At 37.8% G+C, this 27,672-nt stretch overlaps 1 protein-coding gene across 2 annotated transcripts in view; it reads left to right on the forward strand.

The window, feature by feature from the left end:
• The window catches only part of cpne5b (copine Vb), a 185,775-nt gene that overhangs the window by 133,483 nt on the left and 24,620 nt on the right, over positions 1-27,672 (forward strand). For both annotated transcript variants that reach the window (XM_079857317.1, XM_079857316.1), the window contains 8 exons: positions 6,213-6,254; positions 6,344-6,419; positions 12,067-12,120; positions 12,829-12,890; positions 22,609-22,655; positions 25,240-25,421; positions 25,756-25,883; positions 27,457-27,559. In XM_079857317.1, the coding sequence (XP_079713443.1) occupies positions 6,213-6,254; positions 6,344-6,419; positions 12,067-12,120; positions 12,829-12,890; positions 22,609-22,655; positions 25,240-25,421; positions 25,756-25,883; positions 27,457-27,559 (694 nt within the window). The remainder of the gene's footprint in view (positions 1-6,212; positions 6,255-6,343; positions 6,420-12,066; positions 12,121-12,828; positions 12,891-22,608; positions 22,656-25,239; positions 25,422-25,755; positions 25,884-27,456; positions 27,560-27,672) is intronic.

A 27,672-nucleotide genomic window follows, 5' to 3' on the forward strand; every position in this document is an offset into this window, starting at 1 on the left:
GAATGTGTTTGACCGTTGCGCTCGCGTCTCACGCATGACACAAAAACGCGATGCGCAACTTAAAATCAGTTCGACTTTGAAAAAAACTAATCTCGAGACCTTGTGTTTTCCCCATTCCACTGCCAGCGTCTCGCGATTTACAAAGTAAAAACATGTTCTGTGTGAACTGGCCCTTAGAGAGAATTAGTATGAGCTGCTGGGGATGCTTGAGACTTTCATTTCGTGTTTTTTTTCTGTAAAAGACTAACAATAATGATTTTTTTATGACATAAAAAAAAAAAATTGTATTTAGCCTAATTTACAACAGTGATAGATGACTTGATCACATCTTCCCTCAGGTAGATTGCTTTTTTTTTTTCGGAGCTGGATATTGGTGCTCATGAATAATAATCAAGTTGTCTGCATTCGCCTAAACTGATTTGCTGAAATCAGTGGACGTTGAATAGGAATCGCCTGTAGTACACGTCCCGCTGGGAGCGACCTGTCGGTCTTCATAGGACAGGTCTTATAGCCTTCCTCGAAGGGCTATGTTTGCAAATCAATGATTGTCAAAAAAAATAATAATACTAATTAATTCTCAATGAAGAGTTTGATATGGTCTCTCATTTTCTGGTAGGCATAGGCCTACACAAAATACAGGACAAACTGCATTATGTACACTGCAAAAAATGCTTTTCCTACTTAATATTTTTGTCTGGTTTCCAGTCCAAATATCAAAAAATTCTTAAATCAAGATGCTTTTACTAGATAAGTAAAATTAGATAAGATATTATGTCTTGTTTTCCGGGGGAATTAATCAAAATTAAGTGAGTTTTTGCTTAAAACAAGCTAAATTATCTGTCCATGGGGTAAGAAAAATAATTTTAATTCAAACAGAAACAAGATTATTTTTCTTACCCCATGGACAGATAATTTTGCTTGTTTTAAGCAAAAACTCACTTAATTTTGATTAATTCCCCCGGAAAACAAGACATAATATCTTTTTTACTACTTTAGTAAATGCATCTTGATGTAAGAATTTTTTTGATATTTGGACTGGAAACAAGACAAAAATACTAAGTAAGAAAAACATTTTTTGCAGTGTATGGGTTTAATACGGAACACTACTTTGATGTCTTAAATACGGGATGATTCCGTATTATACTGAATGGTTGGCAACCCTAAGCGAGGTTCACCACCCTGTCACGACCAATCAGCTTGGGGAACCAAAACCGCGTGTCTCAAAATTACGTTCTTGCCTGTGTGTGCTGTAGCTGCTCTCCAGGGTTAATCTCTCGTGACAGGCACCGCGCTGCAATACGCCGCTGAAATGTCCCGCATGCCACGCCAAATCAGGAAGTGAGGCTTTTCATAGTGCCTGCATTCAAAAGAAACATTTGTCAGTGGCAAGAGTTTATGGCGGGTTTATACCTGTTTGTTCGTCCAATAGCAATAGAAACGTATTTGTAACAGTCAATACTTCTGCATTTCTATTTTCTGCCACTAGGGGTGCAAAAACACTTCATCTATGAATGTGAAGAAATGATGAGCTGCAACTTATTGTTCACTCCAAAATTGAAAAAAATATATGTATAATTGTGTGCTGCAGGGATTTTTATACAGTAGGCCAGAACCCATAAACAAGTTGCATTTTATTAGTTCCAGTACCGTTGTCCCAAAGTGAATATGTTTTTGGTTAAAAGCCTAAAATAAGGTCTGGTGAACACAAGCTCTAGATATTTTCAAGTTTTATTCTAAAACATAAAATACATCACTAATACCAGCTTGTGTTTTTTTTTTAAAGCTTTTACTTGTCTTGTAAAATGTCTAAATGGGACTACAGAGGTTGTCTGGGACATTAAACATCATCAGCAACTCATAAAACTGTTGCGAGGGTTGGGTACCGGACTCTGTACTTTTAATGGCACCGACCGAATTACGTCGGTACTACCGAGTACCGATTCACATGAAATCAATCTGTGCCAAATTTCGGTACCTGTGAATGAGTGGCACAGATGCACAGTTTCGTTTATCACACACACACACACTGAAGCATGCGTGACGCTCGCTGTGTTTTCAGCCTATGAATGCATTTCCAGAGCCGCTCTGAGAGTCACTGAAGTTCATCAGCATTTTACAGTTTCATTTAAGAAAAACTATCGTTATATCATTAACACACGGAAACTTAAAGGTCTTCACCACAACCCGTCAAAATAAAAGTTCGATTTAACTTGATAATATATTACTGTTGTACAGTAGAATTTAGATATCTCAGTTTAATAATAATACTAACACTAATAATAATAAATTACTATCAAAAACAATTTTTTAAGGAATAATCACACTTTTTTTTCTGTTTAAGGTTTATGTCTTCATTTGATTACTAGAAAATTCACAACACAGAATTTGCGGAAAACAAAACATTTCATTTTTATTATTATTACTAAAATGGTTGTTTTTAATAATATTCAGACATCACAGACAATGGCAGACAGTGACCAAGGCAGCTCTGGCATAATGTCAACAACACTTCTACAAATGACACTAGACAAATGACAGTTGTTGAGGTAAACATGCCTAAATTACCCAAAAAAGGTACCGGTTAAAATGTGAATGGTACCCAACCCTAAATGTTGCTGCCTTAAAAGTACAATCAACTTGGAAGTTTAAGTCATTTCAACTTAAATTACATTAAACTGACTTAAAAAAAAGAGTTGAGTCTTGTATAACAGAAAAAAAAAGAAAATTGCTTAACTTATTTTGATTAGTTACAGCAATGTAAAAACATATGTTGTCATAACTTATTGATCATTTAATTTTTTACAGTCGCTTTCACTCTCTCGTTGAGTTTATAATCACACTCTTGCAAACTATTATAACTCAAACTTTCAAGGAAAATGGTTTTAAAATAAAGACTGAAAGAGTTGTCGGAAGTTTAGTGATGGTGACGTTGAAGTCATGTGACTGTGGTGTAGTTCGTTTATAGTCTATAGCTTTTCTGCCAATTGCATTCAGGCTTCAAAATTCATAAAAGTTGTGTAAGAATCATAATCATTTTAAAGTTTTTCATAAACACAGACCTTATTTTTTGGAATAATCCAAAATCCAATGGAAGAAATTTTTATCGAGGAAACCAGGGTGATGCGAACTTCAAAGTCAGTGGGGTACAGTGTTGTATGGACCGCACTGACTCTCAATGAGAGTGAGTTAACGATGACAGATTTGTCATTTTTTGGTGAACTAACCCTTTACCTCTGTGTTACAAATCCTTCAGCCTGTTTCATTTGAAATATAAAACTCTTTCTGTATTCAGCTCATCACACTGCAGAGCCCTGGCACTCAGGCACGGACATATCTTTGACAGGCCATACACATCATAAAAGAGCGCTAACAGCAGGGAAATAAACCGGGACAGTGAATATATATGGAGCATAAATAACATGATGTTGCAATGCCACCACAGGCGGTTGTCTCCTTTGACCTGTGGCGATATGTGTGAACGACGTTCCCATAGAGGGCAGTGTCAGTATATCACCCATGCATTTATAGGGGGAACAAATTATAGCTCCAGAGCCCATTAAAATAGATGTCAGTGTGCATCCATTTTATTCCAAGCTTCATAAGAGTAGATATGAAACATCCCCCACACGTCTCCGTGGTTTTATTCTGATCTCAATTAATTTGAGATGTTAATGAAATGAATCACAGATGCTCTACTTTAGGCTAAGAATAAACCGAAAGTTTTTCGGAAATTCTGGAGGAATCAGATTTTCACTGATGTTCCTCTTTCAAACGACGATTGTCAAACAAAATATATGAATGTTTTACCAAGAGACCGCCACAATTTTGCAATAAACGCTGGTGTTGACATTCAGCGTGGCTTTCCAGTCCCACACAGATACGTTTTTCATGCAACGCCTGAAGCGTCGAGAAACTCGGATCAACATTTTGGTTTGAGGTCAGTGTATGGGAATTAAAGACAGCTCTGGATTGTACCTTCAGCCTTAAATATCTTCTTCCCCGCCTCCCGTCTTCGCTGTTTGGGCTCAGAGCACAATCTATTTTCTCCTCCTCTGTTGTGAGGATGATAGACAGCAGCCTAGGGAGCCGTCTTGGCATCTGCTCTCTCTTACTGTCAGGGAACATGACGCCCAGGTGACAGATGCTCAGAGAGGTGCTCACACTACTTTGAAGATAACGAACGTCAAAAGACGCTACCGCCCACAATCCCACGGAGGGAGCGCTTTTTAGATTCCTTACTTCCTCGACTACAGGAGATTTTCTGATATTTTGCGTTAGCTTTGCCTTGCTGGTAAGGTGGGCAAAACTTTTGCCTACAAGTCAAACGACAGTGTTCAGGTATCAACACTTTGTCAATATAGCTGTTACCCACATACAACAATGGTTTCCTAGTTGATACATTTACATTACATTTACATTTATGCATTTGGCAGACGCTTTTATCCAAAGCGACTTACATTGCATTTACATTCTTCTTATCAATTCTTGCTTTTCCTGGGAATCGAACCCATGACCTTGGCGTTGCAAGCGCCAATGCTCTATTGTTTGAGCTACAGGAAAGATAGCTCAAACAGTTCCCAAAAGTAACAATTCTGTCATCATTTACTCAGACTCGTGGTGTTCCAAACCTACATGATTATTCATTTTCTGTGAAACACAAAATAAGACATTTTGAATAATGTTTTTGTCCATACAATGAAAGTCAGTGGGGTCCAAAACCACATCAGACCTGTTGACTTTAAATGATTGGCTAAACAAACCCAAAATATCTCCTTTTGTGTTCCCCAGAAGAAACAAAAGTCATGCAGGTTTAGAATTGCATGAGCTGCTCACGGAGATTACGGATATCGAGGGACATATTAGCCCTTTTCATTCGCTTAACAAAAAAAAAAAAAAACATCAAGACAACTCAGCAGAACTGAGCCAGCAACCCCAGGACATTCATTTGCACTTTTATTCCAGAATCACTGTGCTTTTATTTATTCACGTTCTTCATAAACGGCTGTAATGATTTGTGTGGGAGTTCTGGACTGTTTGCAGATAGGAAGCAAACAGGAACTTTTTGCCGGACTATAGAGTTTTCTGAAATGCCTCTCAGTCTTGCTAATGAGCAAGCTTTAGGAGACTGTGTTTCATCCTCATTAATATGGGCAGTAGCTAGCTTGATTTCTCTAGAAAATGGTGTTGATGTAAGCCGTTGAGCGAACACCTGCCACAGGATGCTTTCCCCGACGCTTTTGTTTAATTGTGACTGATGACTCAATTTAGGCCTTAGCATCAAGAAGCAAGTCTTGCTCAAGTGTCTGAATTATTCAGCCATGGAATCCTCCTGAATCAACACAACATAATGGTCATTATTTTCCTGGAATAAGCTGATTTTGTCACTATTATCTGTTGTACTTAAAAGTGGTAAGATGAACCCTAACTTTAAATCACCTGTTATTTTCTTTTGATACACAATCAATTAATGTGTTAAGATGACATTTGGTTACATCAACATTTGTGAGATTTATTCCTTTTGTACTTAAATTTTCTTTTCTTTTTTCTCATTAGATAATTGCGATTTGCTGAATTAATTCTATGTTGGATAATGGGCAGGTTTTATTTATTTATTTCAATTTTTTTTTTTTTTTTTGCTATAGCTGCTAAATTAGCAAAGGTATCATTTATTTCCCTTAAATAGTATATTGGATGATGCATCATAATCCTGTATATGCTAAACTCATCTGTAAATATGCTAATTTTATGTAAATAAGCTCATTATACAGAAGATACGAAGCCCACCGCAGTTTTCCTGATCCAATTAATGATGCATTACTCCTGCCTGAGGAAAGCAGGTGGTAAACTGAAGTTTTAACAATACATGTTCATATGTTCATATGCATATGTTCTTAAAATTTCTATTGATCATGGTAATGATAAAAAAGTAAAGAGTAATTTATCATGAATGAAGAAATGAAGAAGAGCATTATAACTGGGCAAATATCCAAGTCGATTGCACTTTAAAGAGCCAATATTCAGGTGTCTGGGATGCTGAACATCACAGTGATGTTGAACAGGAATTATGCTGTTCAAATTGCATTCAGCCTTCAATTTTGGGCAATGTTGGCACCATTACTTGATGTGCATTTGTAAAACAACACAGAAAGTGCATGCAAGTTCCTAATGTTTTGATTTGTCGAACACACCTGGGATTTTTTTATGTTTTCCAGAACAATCAAAGTGGAAGTGTATGACTGGGATCGTGATGGCAGGTAAGCTGATGACTGGCTTTTAATGTGAATAACAAAAGAGTTTTGTGTGGTGATATTTCACTGTAGTTCTCATCTTCTCATCTTTTTAGCCATGATTTCATCGGTGAATTCACCACCAGCTACAGAGAGTTAGCCCGAGGTCAGAGCCAGTTCAATATATATGAGGTGAGATGTTGATCTCGTAATTCTATTAAATAATGATTTTTGTGTGGTGGTGGGTGCTCAAAAAAACATGCATTTTCTCATAATATACGTTTTAGCATCATCTCTTTTTCTCAGTGTCTGAAACGGTTTAATAATGGATATGGTCTCTCTAAACCAATGGTTTGGCCGAAAAACCAAGCAAATTTGTTTCACAAAAATTGTTGTCACACACACAAGTTGTAAGACAAAACTGTGAAAGATAAGGCTATTAAATAGCAGTCTCAAACTAGTTTTTGTTTGGTGGCATGAGCCACCACAGTCATTTAAACATAAAGAAAATAAGTGAAAATAAAGTAGCATTTTGGAAACTGAAGTTGCCATTGTAAATACACAACACTAACATGAACTGTTAATGAAACATATGGACACTGATCCTAATGAATAGAATGAACATTATACCTGCATGCAAATACTTCCCAGTGAACATACAACGTACCAGTCACGTAATGTATTAGTACTTTTTGAGCACAGTATATGCATATATATATATATAGGCTATATATATACACACACAGTTCACATGCCGCGTCTAAAAACGTTTGGAAAAAGGTTGGAAAACTTTTCAGACCCACTTTTGGGTCGGGACCCACCAGTTGAGGAAAACTGCTCTAAAACCCTCCTTTCCGAGAGTCTACTCTGCTCTGATTGGTCAGATAGCCCAGTCTGTTGTGATTGGTCTACTCTGCTCTGATTGGTCAGATGGCCCAGTCTGTTGTGATTGGTCTACTCTGCTCTGATTGGTCAGATGGCTGAGTCTGTTGTGATTGGTCTACTCTGCTCTGATTGGTCAGATGACCCAGTCTGTTGTGATTGGTCTACTACTCTACTCTGCTCTGATTGGTCAGATGGCCCAGTCTGTTGTGATTGGTCTACTCTGCTCTGATTGGTCAGATGACCCAGTCTGTTGTGATTGGTCTACTCTGCTCTGATTGGTCAGATGGCCCAGTCTGTTGTGATTGGTTTACTCTGCTCTGTTTAGTCTGTTGTGATTGGTCTACTCTGCTCTGATTGGTCAGACGGCCCAGTCTGTTTGTTGCTCGATACACAGTGATACGAACAGTAACAATGGTTGTACCGTACCGTTCATTTCCAGCTCGAGTCTCATCCTTTGGAACTTCCTCAAAATGGATTTGCAGTGCAGAAAACAGCGTCTTCTCGGCATGAACAACACGAACCAAACTCTTCTAGTCTCAGCTACAACTAGTGTTTGAGGGTCAAAGTAGACTTTGTTCATGGCAGCCTATGAAGAACATAGACTTTGCTACAAACCTACTCAGATTCAGCAGGAAGTGAGACTGGAATTACTGACGACTCGTTTCAGCACTTCAGAAGGTTCTTTATTTGGGAGACAGTAACTCTACTCAATAACAATAAACCTTTACATTCACAAACAGCTATATTACAGTACACTACATGAAAGGTAGTATCTGAAAAAGCATAATGGGGCACTTTGAAGGCCATTTTCTCAAAAACAAGTTTTATTAAAGCAACCATTTAAATCATTATATGTCAGCAAAAGATATCAAAAACATTGTTAGAAAGATAATTATATAATTAGAAATGTGTTTCTGGGTCAAAACAACTCAAGATGCTGGAGCAAGTTACGTATTCCTTCTATGTCAGCAGCAGATCATATATCGGAAAAGTTGTTAGAAAGATAATAACTATTATCACTAGAAAGCAGACTTTCCTTTTTTTTATTCAGTGCATAAAACTCAAAAAGTGTTTCTGGGTCAAAACGACTCAGAATGATGGAGCAAGTCAAATATTCAAAGCCATACGGATGCTTTAATTTTTCAGCTAACACATAAAAGTCCCCTCAAATATTTTCATTCTTAATTTAAAATTGATTCCTCAATCTGAAAGACACAGTCCTATGAGTCCTATGTTTTTCTATTTCTATTTCTAATTCTAATTTTGATTCTTTTTTATGGATATTTCATAATCCTTTCTATAGTTGCCAACCACCCCCATCCTCATTAAATGTCGCAGGGATCTAAAAGTCTTTGGTAAGCATGCAAATGGGAATTACTATGACAGTGTTCCCGGGATTCTGAATTATTACAGTGATTTACCATCCCCATCCCAAAGGATCTGATATCGCAAGCATTCCCAGCACTCCTACCTTCTAACGTGCTGATGCCAACACATCATCAACACATTATGAAATATCTCATGGCAGACGAAGCAGGGATTCATGTGGCCTGTGGAAATGTTGTTGAGCTGATCAAACATTCATAGTGTCTCTCTGAGAGAAAGCGGTTTACGGTTGAGGCTTAACCAAAAGCGTCAAGTCTGTTGATTTACCTTGGAATGAGTTGTGGTGTGTTGTATAGGGTAAGAATATTCCGCAACACAAGAGGATGTTTTGCCTGAAGCATTTGCAGGAAACAATGTAATTACAGTGCAATAAAACGTTTTATTACAGTACGTGACCTTTTTATACAGGTACATTAAAGTTTTTAGATTTACATCTTACACATTTCTACCCTGTAATCTCGTCTCTGAGGGTTTCGTGAACCTGAAGGAGTGATCGGTCATGCGTCTAGAGCGAACATGTTCAAAAACTCTTTTCAAGTCCAGATCCTTGCATTGATTTTAACACAAAGAGTCTATTTGAGCTATTGATTACTCTGTGTTGTGACATGAATGGGGACGAGCAGGGGTTGCTGGTCCTTTCTTCTGTACTCCACCCCTCACAGCTAAGAGGTCGCATGGATGGTCCCACTTTCATTTGTGTGTTTTCCAGCATCATTATCTTATTCTTCCTCGCTCTGCCTCTTTTCTTCTCTCTTCTATAGACAATAATCTTGACCAAGCCTATCTTTCCAGCTCCTTTTTGTCAATGCATTACCCAGCACTCCTTCATGATTTCTAACAATCATAATACAAGTGGGATGCAATATACAGTAAGGAATCATTGTGATTACATGGATCGTAAATGAAAGTGTCAAATAAAAGTAAGAAGTAAAGCAACACTACTATTGTTGCTGATAGTTAGGGCAACACTACTTGTCACCATTATGTTCTGTTAGTGTCATTATCATGGATTTTTAGTTTATTAAAATGATCGTGCTCTGTGAACGCATGCAGTCGTATCTCATTCAAAATGGTGCGTTTGTGCCATGTCGTAATTACCGTAATCGTTTTCATTCTCATCATGTGTTCCATTGTTCAGTTTTCCCGCTCCTGTTCATTGGTTTCAGCTGTCTTCCATTAATTATCCTCGTTTGTGTTTGCTATATAGGTTGATCCCTCACATTCATTCTCTGTTCGGTCTACGTTGCATTTAGTATGTGTTGCCCTTCCTGTATTATTAGTATTACCGCCATTAAACTTCGTATTGGAATTATACTCAGCATCTTCATCTACCTTCCTGCATCCACCCATGACAACTACACTGCAAAACTCTTCTTGATTCGTTTTTGCTATGGACATACGTTATACAGACCCTTTCCAAAAAATTTGAATATCATGGAAAAGTTTATTTATTTCCATAATTCCATTCAAAACTTTAAAGTTCCATAGATTATAGATTCAGGGCCCACAACTTAAATGATTTCCAGGTTTTGGTTCTTTTGGCAGTGTGGGCAGGTGCAAATCCTGCTGGGAAATGAAGGAAGCATGAAGTGCTCTGAAAATGTCCTGGTAGACGGCTGCGTTGACTCTGGATTTAATAAAGCACAGTGGACCAAAGTCCTCTTTTCTGATGAGAGCAAATTTTGCATCTCATTTGGAAACCAAGGTCCCAGAGTCTGGAGGAAGAATGGAGAGGCACACAATCCAAGATGCTTGAAGTCCAGTGTGAAGTTTCCACAGTCTGTGTTGGTTTGGGGAGCCATGTCATCGGCTGGTGTTGGTCCACTGTGCTGTCCACTCAACGCAGCCGTCTACCAGGACATTTCCAGAGCACTTCATTCTTCCTTCAGCAGACAAGCTTTATGGAGATGCTGACTTCATTTTCCAGCAGGATTTGCACCTGCCCACACTGCCAAAATAACCAAAACCTGGTTCAATGACCATGGGATTACTGTGTAATTACTGTGTGATTTCATGTAATATTCTAATTTTTTGAAATCCTGTTTTCGTGGGTTTTATGAGCTGGAAGCCCAAATTATGTACAAATAAACAACTAAATACTTGAAATCGTTTAAGTTGTGGGCCCTGAATCTATAATCTGTGGAAGTTTAATGTCTTGTATGGAATTATGGAAATAAATAAACTTTTCCATGATATTCAAATTTTTTGGAAAGGGTCTGTATATAGCTCTCAAATTGTATTATGTATTATATTTTACTCATTATGTTCTTAATTTGATTGCTCAATTTCTTCTTAAAGAGATAGTTCACCTACATTCTGTCATCATTTATTCACCCTTTATTCTGTGAAACACAAAATGAGATCTATTTTAAAGAATGTTTGGTAACACTTTCTGTGAAGGGTTCTTTCTATGAGGTCCATTTATACTTATTTATGAGTAAGTATTACTATAAATATATTATAAAGACTCATTAAGACCTATACTGCATTATAAGAAGAGTTATGGTTACATTTATCTACATGTTTTGCTTTTTTAATGTGCATGCTCATAATCCATTATACACTGATTAAGTATTAATTAATCAGTCGTATGGTTCCATGAATGTATTTATAAAGACGCAACCTGCATTGCTATAATGTTATTATATTTATAGTTACAATGACTTTTTAGTAATTCAGATGTATTTCTGTCAAATAAGTGAATATATTGTTATTAATAGCCATGTTGTGTTCTAATAAATACTTAATGTTAGTGATAATAGTTACTAACCTCCATAAATACGTCATTGATGGCTTTAAGTAAAGTGAAAACAAAAGATGCAATTTTCCTAAAGCAAATGTTAAGAAATCATGAAGATGCGCTAATTATACATTTTAAGTTTATTTTTAAATGTAACTAATGAACAATAATAAAAATAAATAAAAATCAGAAATCATTTATACAAACAGTTGGGGGGGAAAAAACTTGTTTAATGTTGCATACTAGCAAAACACTGCAAAAATATTTTTAAAGTATAATGTCATTAATATGGCTGAGGGATATAGATTTGAACAAAATTACCATTCATGACCTCTAATGCAAACATTAGCCATTAAAGACATCATCGATAACTAACTGGTACAGCAAACAAGTGTCTCTGGATCTATTTTATCATTTGACCATTTATAAGTCAGTACAATGGATCATGAGCATGTACATTGAAAAAGCAGGCACATTACTTATAAGTAATTATAAAAACAAATAAGATAAAAGTAACTGTTGTTATAATACAGTATAGATCTTAATGAGTCTTTATAAATATAGAATAATACTTATTTATAAATAAGCATAAATGGGGCTATAATTCATTATAAGCATGGACTTCATAGAAAGTGTTACCGAATGTTTCACTGTCAGTGGGGTCCAAAACAACACTGACACTGAGAAATCTTTCCAAATATCTTCTTTTTTAGTGCTGAAAACTGGAGGATTCAATGTGAAGACTTTATTTTTTTGCGTTCTCCACATCTACCATCTGTAGAAGCTTATTTTGATTTCTGTTTTTTTGTTTTTTTCAATGGCTCTTAGGTGGTGAATCCAAAGAAGAAGATGAAGAAGAAGAAATATGTCAATTCGGGCACGGTGAGTGGTGGCTTTCAGAGATTAGCTTACTAACATGTGAGTGTGTATGTGCATGTGTATCACAGCATACGCTCACACACACATGTATGCACACACAGACAGAGCCTTTAATTACGCCGGTTCAATAATGTGATGGGAAAAGCAAAGACATTCCCAGTAGTTTTCAAATGTCTTCCTGCATTAATGAGGATCCCTTTTAAACCCGTGCTAATTAAGACAAGTGCAAAAAACAGGAGAGCTTTGCTTTGTTTTCCTTCGACGGGTCTGTGGTGTTTAAGCGCTTGTGTGTTTGGCTCATTGTAATCAACATATAGTGGAGGTTGACGCTCAGTCAAGACGCACGTATTAAACCAAATGGCACACACCGCTGTAAATATCTGAATATGTGTGTGTAAGAGAAAGGGAGTGTGGGTGGAGAGAGATCGTGGAAGTGAATATGAAAGCAGGAATTTGTAGATAATTTGATATGAGCATCATGCTTTGATTGATGGCTGTGCCAGAATTGTCTTATTGCTCGATATTATGAGATCAGCCTGAGAACGTCTGACACACACATCGCCCGCATTCAATCACTGCCTCGTTCACACCACCTCAAACAAGGTGTATTAGGACAGTTTCTGACATGACAGAATGACATCATCTGCATATGTTTGTCGTGTGTGTTTTGTTGTAGATTCAGTTGTGTGTTTTGATGTGTTTTGGATGCAGGTGACACTGCTGTCCTTCTCAGTGGAGTCAGAGTCTACTTTCCTTGATTACATCAAAGGAGGGTGAGTAGAGAAGAACAAATCACACCTATTACTGAAGATTCAATCGCAGGGTGGGTCACATGACTTTACAATTACACATAGATTTCTTGCTGTTACAATGACTAATTATTTTAATACTATTTATATTCTATTATAGGATTTATTAATATTTTGTATTGCCTTTTATTTTTATATTTTCAGTTTTTATATTTTTATATTCTCATTAAAAATGTTCACTGTTATTACTTTTTTAAACAATTTTATTTTACTTTAATGTATCTTTATTTCAGTTTTAGTTTTTTCTAGCTTTTTTTATTTTTCAGCTTTATTTCAAACAAGCAAAAACAAGTTATATTGTTTTATTTTATTTATTTTTATTTTTTATATTTTATTATAATTATAACTCAGGGTTCCTACGGGTCCTTGAAATCCTTGAAAGTTTGTGAATCTGAAAAAAAAAAAAAAAAATCAAGGCTCTGGAAGTTTTTAGAAAATACACATACATAGATACGGGTCCTTGAAAGTGCTTGAATTTATTTTGTGCGAGAAGTTTTCTGGAAAAAATTCCATATTATTCCCTCCGGTCCACTAATGCGTTATTTCGCCAACACTTCGTGGCCTATGAATACTAGCTTGCTTGATCTGTGTTAGTTGCGCGCATTTACGCGTTACGTTAAATGTTTCCCGTGTGAGGTACTTGGTGTAGTATGTTGCCGTGACGTTCAAGTGCACAAAACCACTACGATGGTCCCTCAACGTTTCACAGCACACCGTCAAACATTGCAAAAATAGGCTGGTTACATGAGCCTAAGCTCTTTTCAATAAAATCCATGCAAAAGTTAATATCTGATCATTTTAGAACACAGTATAGGATGTACCAAATATTCTGGAGTTTTATGCAAAACAGAAATACGACAAATAAAATATCAGATCTCTGTCATATGGCCAAAAATAAATGCAAAAAAAAGCTTTTTTGTATAGTTGTGTTTGACATGAAAACTGTAACAATGTATCTTACAAGGTAACACGATGTAATCTTAGCCTGGAAATCCTAAAGATTAATGGTCTGGCGTCGACTAATGAAAATCGGCCAGCTCGAGGGGCGGCACCAAGCATGCCTTTGAAAATCTCACTGCACGCAATTGGATAACACTACGACCAATCACAACAAGCCCCATACGCTTAGCTACCAGCGGAGCTAACTGGTAGATTAGACTCTTGCTGTATCCGGTCGGCAAAACAGCAAAAACGCCTTTCTTGCAAAGGAACAATTCGAGCGCCGTCTTCTGTTCCTGTTTTAGATAAAAAGCCAAGTCTAACTCGTTCATTGTAGCGGCCAAAGCCGTTTCAAACAACTGGTGTTCATCCATAGCCATCTTGCAATGTTTACTAATGACTTGGACGTCACAGCGCTGTCGTCATCTTTAGCTCGCCTCTGGCCCGCCTATATCAGATAACCCGATGTGATTGGTGCAGCTCGGATACAAGGGCATATTTAATGAGCATCATTACTCGACACCAGAGTAAACTCGCTGAGCAAATTCAACTTGTGCTCTCGCGAGTACTCTGGATTACCAGGGTAATGTAACCTTGCTTTTATATTATTTAATTATTTTTTACTAAGCACACAATAATACAAAATATGACGCTACATTCTTACTATGTAAATTTAATCTCAGTTCTTGATGTTGTTTAAAAAAAGAGATCACAGACCTAATGTGTCAACTACCAATTATTCATGCATATTATTCATGATAATTTAATGCTTTAAGTTTAGAAGACAAGATCCTAAGATCACAGAGGCTGAACAGGACCCTCTTAAGCAAGGTTAAAACGTTTTTGTGCATCTTAGAAAGGATCATTTGAATTGAAGGGCTTGATCTGAGGACAGTGATCACTACACTGGAGTATGCAGAGATTGGCTGTTCTCTTCAATATCTGGTGTTTCACAAAAAAGGACAGGGTCATCTCTTAGCATCAATCTGCGCAAAGCCCTCCAAGGCTGTTTGACTGAACACCACACGTTCCATCAAAATCAGATTTATATCTGAGATATGCCTCTCGACCTTGAAGATTGTGTGGTTAATATATCTGAGATTGTGGAGGGTTATTCTAAGCACTGGCTCAGATATGTTAGATATGTTATCGTTCACACAGCCAGAAATCTCACACATTCTCAAATTTCAACCTTGAACATAGTGTTTCAGCAAAAGACCAATGTTAGGATAACTTCTGCTTGTTACATACAGCAAACATGTAATAGCTAATCTGGGATGCGTTTCCCAAAAGGATAGTTCAACGAGTCGGTGTTTCCCAAAAACATCATTCCAACGACCAATCGCAAACAGCATCGCAAAGGTGTGTGTTTGGAACGACAGCTCTCGACCTGTGGTTAAAAGCAGTTTCTTGTTTGCATGACATGTGGACTCAATAAACCCTTATCTTGAGCCAAATAAGCAAGCTGACATTCAGTACTATCTATATGTTTTATTTAGAATACATACAAATGCCATTTACGTCTTTTAGTTTGTCAAGAGATTTAAAGTGTCGTTTTTAAAGAGTGCACATGTGTGAACGTGCTCTAGTGCGTTAAAACGAGCCTATGATTGAATCTGGAAATAAAGCAAAATAACTGAGAAAAATTAGAATTATTCTTCAGATGACATGCATGTAATTTATCGCATAAATTAATTCAATCTCAAATGAATTCATTAATAGAAGTTATTACTCCACCATGTGTGTGACAATACGGTTTCGAGAAACAGTCGTGACTAGCTAGTTGATTTCTTCAACGATGCATCGCACTATAGTAGTTAATCAGTGAGTTACGTCGTTGTACGGGAAACACACCCTGCACGGTATGATTTCATCAAGTAGGATATGTTCCTTTATCAATATTTTGTTGGTCCTAGAACAAACTTAATCCTCTCATAGTTTCTAATCTTAACGACTAACTACCCCTGAAATTTTCGTGAAATTCAAGACATTTCAACCCATTATGTCTGTGTCATCATTTCTGTAATATGATATTGTGATGCTTCTTGCATGTTTCATGACTCTTTCAAAGTGAAATGTCCAGTGAGTGGCGCTAAAAGTGTGTTCAGTTTTATCCGAAACAAATAAACGTGGATCTGGCAACGTTTCATTTCAGCGTTTGTTGTACTGTACTAGTGTTCATTTTAGCTGCAACTTTGACTGTCACTAGTGCACATTGTACTTTATAATGTTCTCCTTTCACACCATATGCCAAACAGTCTATGCTTTGATTTTCCTTTTATTCACCCCAAAGAACAGTGAAAATTGACTCTTTTTTTTAGAGGGAAGTGCACACATTAAGATAGTATCCGACTGAAGGAATGTGTAAGCGTGGCCATCTTCTTCTGTCATCTGGATTCAGAGCTGATGGTCACGAAATGTTTTGTTTCATGTTGATTGAATTACGGGACCAGTAGATCTTCTCCTGGGGTTTACTGTATAAAAGCCACTGCAGTCAGTAGTGAAATATGACCGTGAGCTGACGAAGAGTGGGGCAGACGTTTTGAGGCTAATGTAAAGTGACATTTAGGTGAATCCCTGTCAGTTTCGACTGACTGCCCTGATAGAGTTAGAGGGTTTACTGCCGCTGGGTTGTGTCAACACCGAGAGACCGCCCGCAGGTTCACGCTCACATGAAGACAATGCACTGAAATCTGGAGAAAACAACAGCGTGCGTGGGCGCATTTGTGTGCGCATGTGTATTCATGGAGCTGCAACATTGTGTTTCAGAGCGCACGCAGCATGTGGGATTGTTTAGTGCTCTGACAGACCTTAAATTGATTAAGCCCTCACCTAAATGAAAACAGGAAATTGCCACTTAGAAGAAGAGCCCTCTGCATTATTGACAAATATTACTCCCTGAGTGACTGAGTCGAGAACAGCAATAGAGACGATGGGTGGAAGACGGGGAGAATTGAAGCACATCAGACCCGAGCTGCTGAGGAGAGAGCCAATCAAAGTCTAGGACCTCGCCATCACTCGATGAAATGACCAGACAGCACTCGGTCTGCTGAGGAAAATCTATTATAATCATGAAAATGTTCTGCACACTGCAAATAATAGGTTGCTACATCAGTATTTTGCCATTTTTTTTATTAGAAAACATTGGAACAATCTTAAAATAGAATTTTAATGAAGAAAAATTTGAAAACATTTCAGCATTACAACAAACGCTGAAATGAAACGTTGCCAGATCCACGTTTATTTGTTTTCGGATAAAACTGAACTCACTTTTAGTGCCACTCACTGGACATTTCACTTTGAAAGAGTCACGAAACATGCAAGAAGTATCGAAATATATATACACACACACACACACACACTACCATTCAAAAGTTCAGGGGCGGTATAATATTTTTTAATGATTTTAAAAGAAGTCCAAGAACAAGGCTGCATTATTTGATAAACAAATTGAATACAAAGGGAAGCATGACTATTTTCTATCTGAATATATTTTAAAATGTAATTTATTCCTATGATGGCAAAGCTGAGTTTTCAGCATCATTACTTAAGTGTCACATGATCCTTCAGAAATCATTCTAATATGATGATTTGATGCTCAAGAAACATTTCTGATTATTATCAATGTTGAAAACAGTTGTGCTGCTTCATATTTTTGTGAAAACCGTAATCTAATTTTTATCCTAATGATTCTTGGATAAATAGAAAGGTCGAAAGAACAGCATTTATTAGAAATAGAAAATGTTTGTAACATTAAGAACATATTTACTGTCATTTTCTATTAATTTAATGAACACGTACTATAATTCAGGAAAAAGTAAGCTTAAATCAAGAGAAAACAATATGCCAGTGAGGTAAGATTTTTTTTTCTTCTGATTCTCAGATATATGTATCTTGTTTAAAATGCCATTATATTTTTATTCACAATATGATTTTTACTGGAAAACAGGACACACTGATTAAAAATGTTCTTTGAGTGCAGCCAAGCTTAAAAAGATAAATATTTTAAAAACCCAGTAACCTACGAATAATTATTTAATTTTTTTGGCCCTTGCCAATGAAGAACGTATGCGCTATGCTGAGCTCCGCCTTCATTGCGGTGAGTGTGTGTTCTGATTAAGCGCTGACCTTTACCTGCATGGAAGTACTTATGGCTGAGTGGCAGATAACCTGTTATAATGTGCTCCGAGTCTCCAGCCAGCTTGTGCATCCCACGTATAGGACCAGCTTTGACATTTCTATTAAGGCGGATGAGATTGTGCTGCCCAGGGTGAAAGTCTGTTCTTTCTGCTGCTGAGAGTGACGTCTAGATGAATGTGTAAATATGTGCTGTATGCTTTTGTTTCAGGAACAAAATAAACACAACAATAACGACAGGGGTGAGAAAACAGTAGTTAAGAAAGCATCTGATCATAGCAATGTGGATATGTTTGCACACACTGAAAAAGTAACATTTTTCCTTTTACATATTGAATACAGTAAAATCTGCTTAAAGGGATAGTTCACCCAAAAATGAAAATTCTGTCAGTAATTACTCACCCTCATGTTGTTCCACGTCACCACGTAGGCTCACTATTGGCCGACGCTGGTCATGTGTGATACGTGGTGACGTACAACACAGACGCGCTACGCTTAAACACTACATGAAAAGACCAGAGGCCCAGAGAGAAGGAAATGAAAAGTGGAATAAAGTCGTTATTTTTGTTTGTTTTTGCGCACAAAAAGTATTCTTGTCGCTTTATAAACTTAAGATCGAGCCACTGGAGTCACTTGGACTATATTAACGATGTCTTTAATACATTTTCTGGGCCAGCAAGTTTCAGTCCCTTAGAAGCCTATGGAGGAGTTAGACAACTCTCAGATTTAATCAAAAATATCTTAATTTGTGTTCCGAAGATGAACGAAGGTCTTACGGGGTTGGAACAACATGAGGGTGAGTAATTACTGACAGAATTTTCATTTTTGGGTGAACTATCACTTTAAAGTACAATTAACAAAGAAAATAAGTAACTTTAACCTTGCCAGTTAAAGTTTGTTGAGTAATTTATACTTAGTTGAAGTTTACTTTGCAAAACTCTGTTTCAAGTAAATTTTTCTCAGACAATATATCACTGAATTAAACCACGCTTTTAAAGTGTGCTTTACTTAGAACATCTAAGTAAATAATACATTAGATATAACAGATCTGCATAATAGAAGCAATGTGGTACCCACCCGAACATCGAGACCACAATACAAAATAACAGTAACATTCGTTAGATAATTTTTTTAGTATGATTGTGTCATTTTGAGTAGAAAATGATGTCGCAAAAATTCCAGATGTCACAAAACAGCAAGTTACTAAACCTAACAACAAAGGCAATGATAAAACAGTGTAAATCCAGCTGGGAAACTGTAAAAAATGCAACCTTATTAATTATTTAGTGCATGATGGGAACACCAGTATCAGAAAGTTGAGTAAGTTTAACTTAATTTTATAACGTTAATATTTACGCTTTAAATTCTACAAGCTTAAATTGAGTACTAATTTAATTTGTTTTTAATTCTTGCCTGAACTAACTTCAGGCAGAAATGAGATTTGTTTTTCCATAAAGTTTGGTTTGGCAAGGCGTTTCAAACTCTCGAAACGAACACCAAACAAACGTTTTTGCCTGATTTTGTTCAAAATGACACCACACTAGTTCGTTCTTTGATTTAGCTTGATGTCCCAAGTGGAAAAGTAAATACACTCAAAGGTATACATTTATTTTGTGATAAGTATACTACAAATACATTTACATATTTACGTGCTTTAATAAAATACCCTGCAATTGTACTTTCGGTATACTAAACTTAAAGTCTGCTAAATTGAAAGCTAATTTTGTACTTAATGCACTTTAATTGTGGGGAAATAGTGCTGAAGTCCAACTAAAAATATACTTAAGTATTTATGATTGTGCTAAAGTGGAACTATTGCAAGTATACTTTTGGCACACTTTAAATATCTTGCATTTAAAGACCGATATTATACAAAGATCATACAATCCTTATTAATAGTGATATTAAAACACATTTTAGGCATGATATTAAGAAATGTGCAATAAAGAAATACTCCAAATAAAGTTTAATTATAATTTTATATCATTTAACTTTTAAGTGAAATGCCAATGGATTTGAAGTATACTTAGTATGAAATAAATGCATTTTAAATAGATTTTGGTATAGTTCTTTTTAACTAGGGATATATCGGGCCTTAATGGATTATACTACGTAGAGACAGCATCATCTGTGCTGTGCGGTCCAGCCTCTTCCATTAGATGAAGGTGTTTTCATGTGTGTGTTTTTATGCAGGGCTTCCCTGCCTCCCACAGCACTGCACCTGACAAATGAGAGGGAGACACATAGTGACATGCACGTCTCTGAAAATCGATTCTTCTTGTCCTTCTGTTTACCCCATCCCAAGAGACTCTGCTGCACTGCATTACACTAACCCCTAATGCAGGGGATCCTTTTTACAGCCTATTAGGTTTCTGTGCCGTGGAAATGCCCCAGTGCCACAGGCTGAAACGGCTGGCAGAACAACAGCACTGCTCAAACTAGCTCAGGATTTGCTCTGATTTGGAATGGCACATTAAAGAATGAACAAGTGGAAATCAAAATGAAAATTCCTCAGTTTCATTTTCTTCATAAATGTATAATTAAACAGTCTTAATCAAAGATAAATTCGATAACGTGATCCTCAGGAATTGCTTTAGTTTAGAAGATCTTATTTTCTAATCACGGCTTCGGTCACCTTGATTCCCAAACTGTTTTTTGACGCATACGCTGGCCCCCGAGAGTAAACGGCTTTTAATGAATTAATAAAGAGGATAATTACTCTCCAGGCTACACAGGGGCATGAGTCATGTATTAGCCTGGGATTCTAAAGGTTAATGTAATTTTCTCTGCTTTCCATTATGTTTTATCAATTTATTTTTCTTCCGACCGACTGAATCCCTAATGGGCCACTGACTTTTTGGTGAGAGCGGTTGAATGCTGTCTGATATCTTGCTGTTGGCAAGCTATTATTATTATACAATTATTATTATTATTATTTCCTTTTTAAGTGCTCTGTCATTTTAATTACTTGGCCTTAAACATATCTGTGATATGCTAATGTTGCAGTATGTTAATATACAGCAGGGGATTTTATAAAACAAATTTTACAATAATAGTGTAAGAATTCCACTGAAGGCGAGCTTGATAGAACGCAAGTGCAGTATTTATTAACTTCCAACGTGAACATATACAAAATTAACGACTTGACTTGACTTGACACGACTCAACACGACTCGACACGACTTGACACGACTTGACTGGACACGACACGACTTGACTGGACACGACACGACTTGACTGGACACGACTTGACACGACACGACTTGACTGGACACGACTTGACTTGACTCGACACGACTGGACACGACACGACACGGCACGACTTGACATGACTTGACTTGACACGACTCGACTGGACACGACACGACTTGACTTGACACGACTTGACTTGACTTGACACGACTTGACTGGACACGACACGACTTGACTGGACACGACTTGACTTGACTCGACACGACTGGACACGACACGACACGACACGGCACGACTTGACATGACTTGACTTGACACGACACGACTGGACACGACACGACTTGACTTGACACGACTTGACTTGACTTGACTTGACTTGACTTGACTTGACTTGACTTGACTTGACTTGACACGACTGGACACGACACGACACGACACGACTCGACACGACACAACTTGACTTGACTTGACTTGACTTGACACGACACACGACGACTTGACACAACACTCACCAACAGTGGTTACAGGGACAATACTAGACGAAGTAACATGGCAAACATGAGGGCTTAAATACACAAGGACTGATGATTAAAGACACCTGTGAACAATCAAGACAATAAACCACTAGGCTTGTTCGACTTGAACCGGCGCTGCACAGGCCGATCAGTTTTTGACATCAAAGTTCCGCGAGAGCGATTCAAAAGCATATGGAGCCGTCTGCTCTCTAATCGCTCTCGCGGTACTTTGATGTCAAAAACTGATCGGCCTGTGCAGCGCCGGTTCAAGTCGAACAAGCCTAATGACAACATAACACATGAGACTTGGGAAGCACATGACATGATCACATGACACAAGGGAATCACATGACAAAGGGGAGCACATGTCAAACCAGGAAACATGAACATGAAACCAAAACCAAAACATTACAAATAGATTATGTCTGGTCAACTGGACATGCATTTATTAAATGATAAGCCTTTAAAGTCCAACATGTTAGCCTCGGCTAATTACCGTAGCTCAAAGTTAACTCTCTCTATTCGCCGCATCTTCTGTCAGGAAGCATGTCATCCTTAAAGGTTCCAATGGGACTCATTTAGCTTACATGCCGCACATGGTGTGTTTGTGGCCGGTGGGAAGCCAGGGCTGAAGGAAACACCATGTGAAGGGATCCAGATGGATATGTGGAGACTGCATTACCCTGCTGTTGAGCACAGTAAAACTTGTAATGTGGGCTCAAAGTAATGGCTCTTCCCGTTTATCCCAATTAGAGCGTGCAGCTGGGGTTGACTACACACATCAGACTCATTCACACACCACACACAGACATATGTACCTGTCTCTACAGAAGATACTAAATCACTGCAGAGAGCATTTTTGCTTACTCTTGTTTTCTCATTTCTGCCTCTTTTCCCAGGACCCAGATCAATTTCACAGTGGCCATTGATTTCACCGCCTCTAATGGTAAGCAATTAAGTGGAGAGAACGGTATGTGACCTCTTAAAAGGTTGGGCGATCCAAACCCAATCGTTGGCCTGCTTGTGTCGCTCAATACGCTCCCATTAGTGGTCAGTTTGCGGCACCCTGTGCTGTGGGGCAGAACGGAGAGTCGTGGAAGGGTTCAAGTCGTGCTGAGAGGTGAGCGGTTGAATAAAACTGTCTAAAATGGCCCAGCTACACAAGCCGGCGGTGAATGCGTTTCCCTGTTGTTTTCGAGACCGCACTTGCTGGGAGTGTATATGCAAATAATTACTGTTCATTCACAAGTAAGTGCTTCCAAACAACTTTGAATTATTTAGCAAATTAACTAGATTTGTTGAGAACAGTGTAGCGAGACGATGGAAATCTCTTTTGAGAGATTTATTGAAGGTGGCTGGGTGCCTGAAGTGCAAGAGAGCTGAATTGTAAAGTTAGTTTAGTTACAGTGCAGCCGTCGCTCAACAACTGTTCGGATCCCAACTGTTCCAAGCCCTGAACAACATCAATAGCTTGACAACAGAATTGCAGCACTCATTTGTGTTTCTTAAATATACTTCATGACTTTCTACGGTGGACACAGTTGCTCTGTTACAAAACCTAATGAGCTGCATTGATGCCTACATAGGTCTTGCCTTCTAACACCATGAGTCAGCCAGATTGACTAACAGCTTGAGCCAGCGCAAACCCTCTTGGATTTACTAAAGACACGCAGTGAAAAATCAGTGCTGAAAATGCGTGGACAGGGTTATTTTTGCGGCTGATCTTATTGCATATGCATTTGTAGGAGTTTCCCTTTCAGACGCAATATTTTTGGGAGGAGAATATTTAAATTAATCATGCAGTGTGATTTGCGCTAGTCAGTTTCCTTGTATTTGTGCCATTATTTAACGCCCAAAAAATCTTAAACTAGACACTAATTTGCGCTGCTGTAGATTGCGTTGGTCATTATGGAAATGATTCGCTGCGTCTATGTTCTTTAATTTACTGCGCGATACTCTAATAAGCATAAAAATACACAGAAAACAACAATATTGGATAAAATTATACATTTTTAATTACTCTGGTAATTAAATGAACCTCTGGATGGAGCAGGCTGATAGGCCCTTTACATGCCATCTGCTAGCAATCACATCACTTACTACAATGCAAAAGCTTAGCCTCAACATTTTTGCTTGCTTAAAGGGTTAGTTCACCCAAAAATGTAAATTACCCCATGATTTACTCACCCTCAAGCCTTTCTAGGTGTATATGACATTCTTCTTTCAGATGAATACAATCGGAGTTATATAAAAAAAAATGTCCTGGCTCTTCCAAGCTTTATAATGGCAGTGAATGGAGGATGAGATTTTGAAGCCCAAAAAAGTGCATCCATCCATGATAAAAGTAAATCCGTACGGCTCTGGCGGGTTAATAAAGGCCTTCTGAAGCGAAGCGATGCGTTTGTATAAGAAAAATATCTGTATTTATCAACTAAAATAACTAGCTTCCGGCAGACGGCCTACGCAAGTCGACTTCCGCCACAAGAGTAACACTTGATGCAATGTATGACGTAGGATGTAGGAGTAGCGTAAGCTTTGAACAAACAAACAGAGCTGGGCGACAAACTCAAGCTCTTCCGACATTTCTCTTTAAAAATTGTCGTTTTAGACTTCTAATTCATGACTGGTGTTTTTTTTGCTCGATCCTCTGCGCTTCCGCGTTCGTCATTACGTTGTGCGTCAGGTCAAGTGTTACTCTTTCGCTGTAACTCGATGCGTACGGCCGTCTGTTGGAAGCTAGTTATTTTAGTTGATAAAGTTATAAATATGGATATTTTTCTAACACAAATGCATCACTTCACTTCATAAGGCCTTTATTAACCCCCTTGGAGTCGAGTCGTACTTGTATCATGGATGGATGCACTTTTTTGGGCTTCAAAATCTCATCCTCCATTCACTGCCATTATAAAGCTTGGAAGAGCCAGGACATTTTTTAATAAACTCCGATTATATTCGTCTGAAAGAAAAAGGTCATACACCTAGGAATGCTTGAGGGTGAGTAAATCATGGGGTAATTTTCGTTTTTGGGTGAACTATCCCTTTAACATTTACATAGTATTGTTCAGTGTTCGCTGTAAGCAGGTCCTGCAATGAAAACCTCCACCTCCCTCAGCTCCACCTGTCTAGATCTGCTATGGGATTTATGTATACTTATTTATACAGCAGCAACACACCTTACATGCTCACAGCAACGTGTCTGTGTGTATATTGGCAGCAGCAAGTCTATTCTTGCTCTGCAAATCTAGTCCAAATACAATTAACATTGTCATAGCCATTAACATACCTAAACTAGTTGTTATGATTAAACTGTTTAGCAATAGCTTTAATTATTTAATGAAATATATAAGCTTATTTACTATCATCATTTCCATTGCCATATCAGCCATCCTGAATTTATGCGTTTTGTTTGTGTTGACATTTGAATATGAAGAGTATTATGAATTTTTCACACTCTTGAAAAATGCTTTCAATTTGTTTTTCTAATATGTTTGTAGTACTAAATATCTTTTTGTTTGCTGTTTAATTTCCAGGTAACCCATCCCAGTCCACGTCTCTCCATTACATGAACCCCTACCAGATGAACGCCTACGCCCTGGCTCTGAAGGCAGTGGGAGAAATCATCCAGGACTACGACAGTGACAAGATGTTCCCTGCGCTGGGGTTTGGAGCCAAGCTGCCCCCCGACGGACGGGTGTCTCATGAGTTCCCCCTGGTGAGTGAGCTCATGTTCAACTTCCTTTAGTCCCAAACTCCCTGTGATTTGTCTAAAAAAAGTTTTTTTTTTGATGCAAGACTCTCAATGTCTTTCTGTTTTTCTCACTTTCTCGGTTGTAAACTTGAGAGCGTGAGATGCTGTTGTGCTGGTGCTTTCAAAGCGGTTCAATGTTGCTGAGACAAGACTGTGTGGGAGACGTCTATAATTGGCAACGTCTGCTGTCATATTGATTGACACAATCCATGTTTTCTCTCCTCAGCATTGTTTTCTGTTGATCTGCTGTTGGCTTAAATGAAGGCACACACGTGAACCATTGATTCCTGTCTTTCAGAATGGAAATATCGAAAATCCCTACTGTAATGGTATTGAGGGGATATTGGAGGCGTACCATCAGAGTCTAAAGACCGTCCAGCTTTACGGACCTACTAACTTTGCTCCTGTTGTAAATCACGTGGCTAGGTAAGTTTCTCCAAAATCCTTGAAAATACACAATCATTTTTAATATCAGCTTATATTGTCAGTGTGTTCATGAACCTTTTTTTGGGGTAGCCAAAAGTAAGTTATTATTGGTTTGATGCCAGGTTCGAAAGACCAGGAAGTTTTTTTTATTTTTTTAGCTTTAATCTTCTTTTTTCAGTTTAGCATAAGTTTTGTTATGTGCTTTTGTCTTTTTTTGTTCTAAAATCTAGTTTTAAAAACTATTGAAATACCTTTCTAAAAATAGCTTACATTTATTTTGATTTGTTTTTAGTTTTAGTTTGATTTATTTCAGTTAATTCCACGGCAACATTTCTAATTTTTGTTAGAGTTTTTCAAGTTTGTTTTATTTATCTAATATTTATAATATATCGAGTCGGGACTCGAACTCTGGTCAGCTGAAGGTTTTTGTTTAAGTTTTTAAAAGTTTGTTTTTCATCTAATATTTATATTATATCGAGTCGGGACTCGAACTCTGGTCAGCCGAAGTTCAGCTGTGCCATGTCAGACCGCTTCGCATAAGGCTCATCCCTGACAACATGGGTTTTTAAGATTGATAAATTATTACATTTGGTACCCGCCAGTCCTGAATATGTGGTTACTGTCTTGAGTAAAAGCATCTAAACACAGCACAAATTGATATTTATTTAGCACTCCTCCACTAGCTAACCTTGGCTTTGACCGCTCTTGTGTCATTTCAAAATTCAAAAGCGATTCCGGTTGTTGTTGTTGTCATGTAAAATGTCAGCCTGTTTGCACTTTGCATACAAATGAAAGATCGCCCAGATTTAGTGGAATGCAATGCAAATGTTATTTACTGCATGAATAGCAAAATTGATCTTGGTTTAGATTTTTAAGTGCATGGCATATATGAACAACAGACACATCATGAATCAGAATAAGAAAAAATGTTTGCCTGTGCACTTTCTCTACGGATCATATCCTTGAAGACACTTGAGATGATTTCCTCGGCTTCAGCTTGAATGACTCTCTGATATTCTCTAAACGATGGTTGTGTCTGTCCACGAAAGCCAAACTCTCAGGTTTGAGCCCATACGCTGCTTGTGTTAGTCCAAAAACTGACAAAAGAAAGTTGCTGACATGGAGCAAGCTTGTTATCCCGTTGTAAAGCACACAGCATAGGTGTCATAACAGAATGACTCAGTACTGACTGCAGCTATTTTTTAATCATTATTTGATAGGATAGTGGGTGTGTTTCCAGAAAAAGCAGACAAAGTAATTGTCTGAAGACATCTCCACCCCCTCCCTCGTGTCACAGCATCACACAACCAAATCATTTTCCATCTGATTACACCGCATCCACTGTGGTAATTAAAAATGCCATCTTCCGCAGATTTGAATTAGACTTTCTAAATTGAAGCATGATACACCTCCTCAGGCTCTAGCTCAGAACTGGCGGAGGCAAAGGTTTATTTAAACAAACAAAGCAGAACATGGTGAAATGAGTTTGAGAAAACCAGGAAAAGGAGAATGTAGCAGAAAGAAAAATGAGCAGTCTTGAAGTGTGTATTGTTGTTTTTTCTTGTCTCTGAAGTTACGCAGCTGCTGTCCAGGACGGCTCGCAATATTTTGTGCTCCTCATCATCACAGACGGGGTCATATCAGATATGTCACAGACCAAAGAGGCCATCGTGAATGTAAGTATGACCACTAAAAGAGGACGAGTGTCCCTACAGGATAGGTTGGAGAGGGTACAGACCCTACTTTTCAGGCTTCTTCCTAACTGAAATGAAACCTCATATTTCAGGCT

The sequence above is a fragment of the Squalius cephalus genome (genome assembly GCF_949319135.1).
Source record: "Squalius cephalus genome assembly, chromosome: 22".
NCBI classification, from domain to species: domain Eukaryota; kingdom Metazoa; phylum Chordata; class Actinopteri; order Cypriniformes; family Leuciscidae; genus Squalius; species Squalius cephalus.